This window comes from Impatiens glandulifera, unplaced genomic scaffold (genome assembly GCF_907164915.1).
Source record: "Impatiens glandulifera unplaced genomic scaffold, dImpGla2.1, whole genome shotgun sequence".
NCBI lineage: Eukaryota > Viridiplantae > Streptophyta > Magnoliopsida > Ericales > Balsaminaceae > Impatiens > Impatiens glandulifera.
In genome coordinates this window covers 1-1,891 of record NW_025919392.1, presented here as the reverse complement: position 1 = coordinate 1,891, position 1,891 = coordinate 1, and the positions used below count along the sequence as shown (strand labels likewise).

At 42.3% G+C, this 1,891-nt stretch overlaps 1 protein-coding gene across 1 annotated transcript; it reads right to left on the bottom strand.

Annotated features, from left to right (window-relative positions):
• Positions 1-389: 389 nt before the first annotated feature.
• Positions 390-1,844, bottom strand: LOC124917885 (WEB family protein At1g12150-like; the record flags this gene model as incomplete). The annotated part of the gene is made up of 1 exon (XM_047458154.1): positions 390-1,844. A coding segment is annotated over one exon (1,455 nt), but the record flags the coding sequence as incomplete, so codon positions are not given.
• Positions 1,845-1,891: the final 47 nt, after the last annotated feature.

The window sequence follows — 1,891 nt, the reverse complement described above, 5'->3', positions numbered from 1 at the left end:
AGTCGCCTCCCACGTTGATAACTTACCTAGTGAGCTTGAACATATGGATATGGTGGTGGACAACTTGAACCTTGAGTACAATATTTTGTTGTATGTGAAATATTTCTTTACTATCAAATTGGAACTCCCGTTTCTTTCTTTTTATATAGATAATGAACTACCTTAAATTTAAGGATCTTCCCATAAACTATTAATTTGATCTATATCTAGTCTTTACCTTATTTTTTGGGATTATACATATAAAATAAATGAACCAACCAACAACAATGTGATGTGAACAATTGAAATTTCTTAGAGTTGGGCAGATGCAAATTTGGTTGTTAGGGAACTACAAGTTAATTAAGATATTGATGATTGTGATGTGATGTGTAATGTGCATCCATCTCCTCCTACTGGTGGTGAGAACTTTCCCCCAAGTAGTCGGTTTGTCCTTTCTCTATCCGTTTGTTCTGTAACTCACTTTCGATCACTATCTTTGCACTCGTATCCTCGTCCACCTTCTTCAGAGCTTCTACCATGTCCTTGATCTCCTTAATCTCATTTAGGCCCACCTCCACCTTCAACGTCGTCGCTCTCTCCTTGCTCTTGCACGATCCTACCTGTGCCATCGCATTGGTCACCTTTTCTGAAGTCAACCTTTTAAATTCCTCTGTTTTTTCCAGTAATGATCTGAATTCATTTGCGGATAATCTGATCATTTCTGGTTTCTTAGAGTGGGCTTCAGCCCTTGGAGAAGATGCCTCGTGGATTCGATCTCCCACAAGCTTCTCTATAGCCCTGGCAAAATTGGCATCTTTTAGAGCAAGTTGGAGTTTTCCATCCATTTCCTTGGTTACAATCCTCCCATTTTCCGCCTCTCGATTCAATTGTTTGGCATTTCGAATAGTTTCTTCGGCTTCTTGTCTTGCGATTTCTGCTTCTTGTAACAGCCGTTGAATGCTGTAGCGCGTTTCTCGACTAGTGGAATCCTCGTCGATTATTGTTTCTGTGGCCAGAGCAGCCTCTAGATGAGCTTTGGTTCGCTCCAATTCCGCTCTCATGCTCTCTGCAATTGATTCAGATTCTTCAGCCTTGTTCTTGAATTCGGAACTCTCATGCACAAGACCGTTAAGTTCTTCTTTCAAAGAGTTTACTAAGCTCCGAATTGAATCCTCTTCCTCTTCCAGTCCTTGCAACAGTTTCTTCATTCTCAAAGATTCCAAATCCGTTTGTCCAGCGTTCTTCAGCTGCTCCTGAAGAACCACAATCCCTTGGGTTGTTTCTCGAAGGGCTGCCTTGAGGTCTTCTTCTTCATCAATCCCACCACCACCATCTCTTTGTAGATGATGAGCTTCTTCTCTTAGAGCGAGTAGTTTGTTATCCTTTTCCTTCTTGGTCTGTTTCAAATAGTTGAGCTCGCATTCTTTCTCTAAGACGGCTCTAGCGTGCTCTTCTCTGGTCTGTAAAGAGGCAAGCTTGACTTGATTGAGAGCTTCCTTGACAGTTTCAAGTTGATTGGTGAGCTTCTTTAGTCTTTGGAAATTAGCCTCTTTTTGCTGTTGGGCATCGGTCATTTTCTTAAAAGCAGCAAACTTTTTAAGGGAGGCAGCATCAAAGTTTTCTTTAATTTGAGTGAGCTGTTGTTTAGCTGCAATCAAGTCTAAGGAAGAAAGCTTGTAGTTTTGTCTGACATGATCGAGATTATGTTTGAAGTCGTGGGGACTAGCAGTAGAACTAGCACGGGCAGCAGCAGCAGCAGCAGAAGTATCATCTTTGAGGTCTCGAGCCAAATTGTTGGAGAGTTGTGTGGTTTCAATTGCCGCGAGTCTGGATTGGTTAGCGGCATCGAGTTTGTGCTGGAGCTCCTGGAGCGTACTGTTAGCCTTTTGAAGCTCGCGGGTGGTTTGGGTTT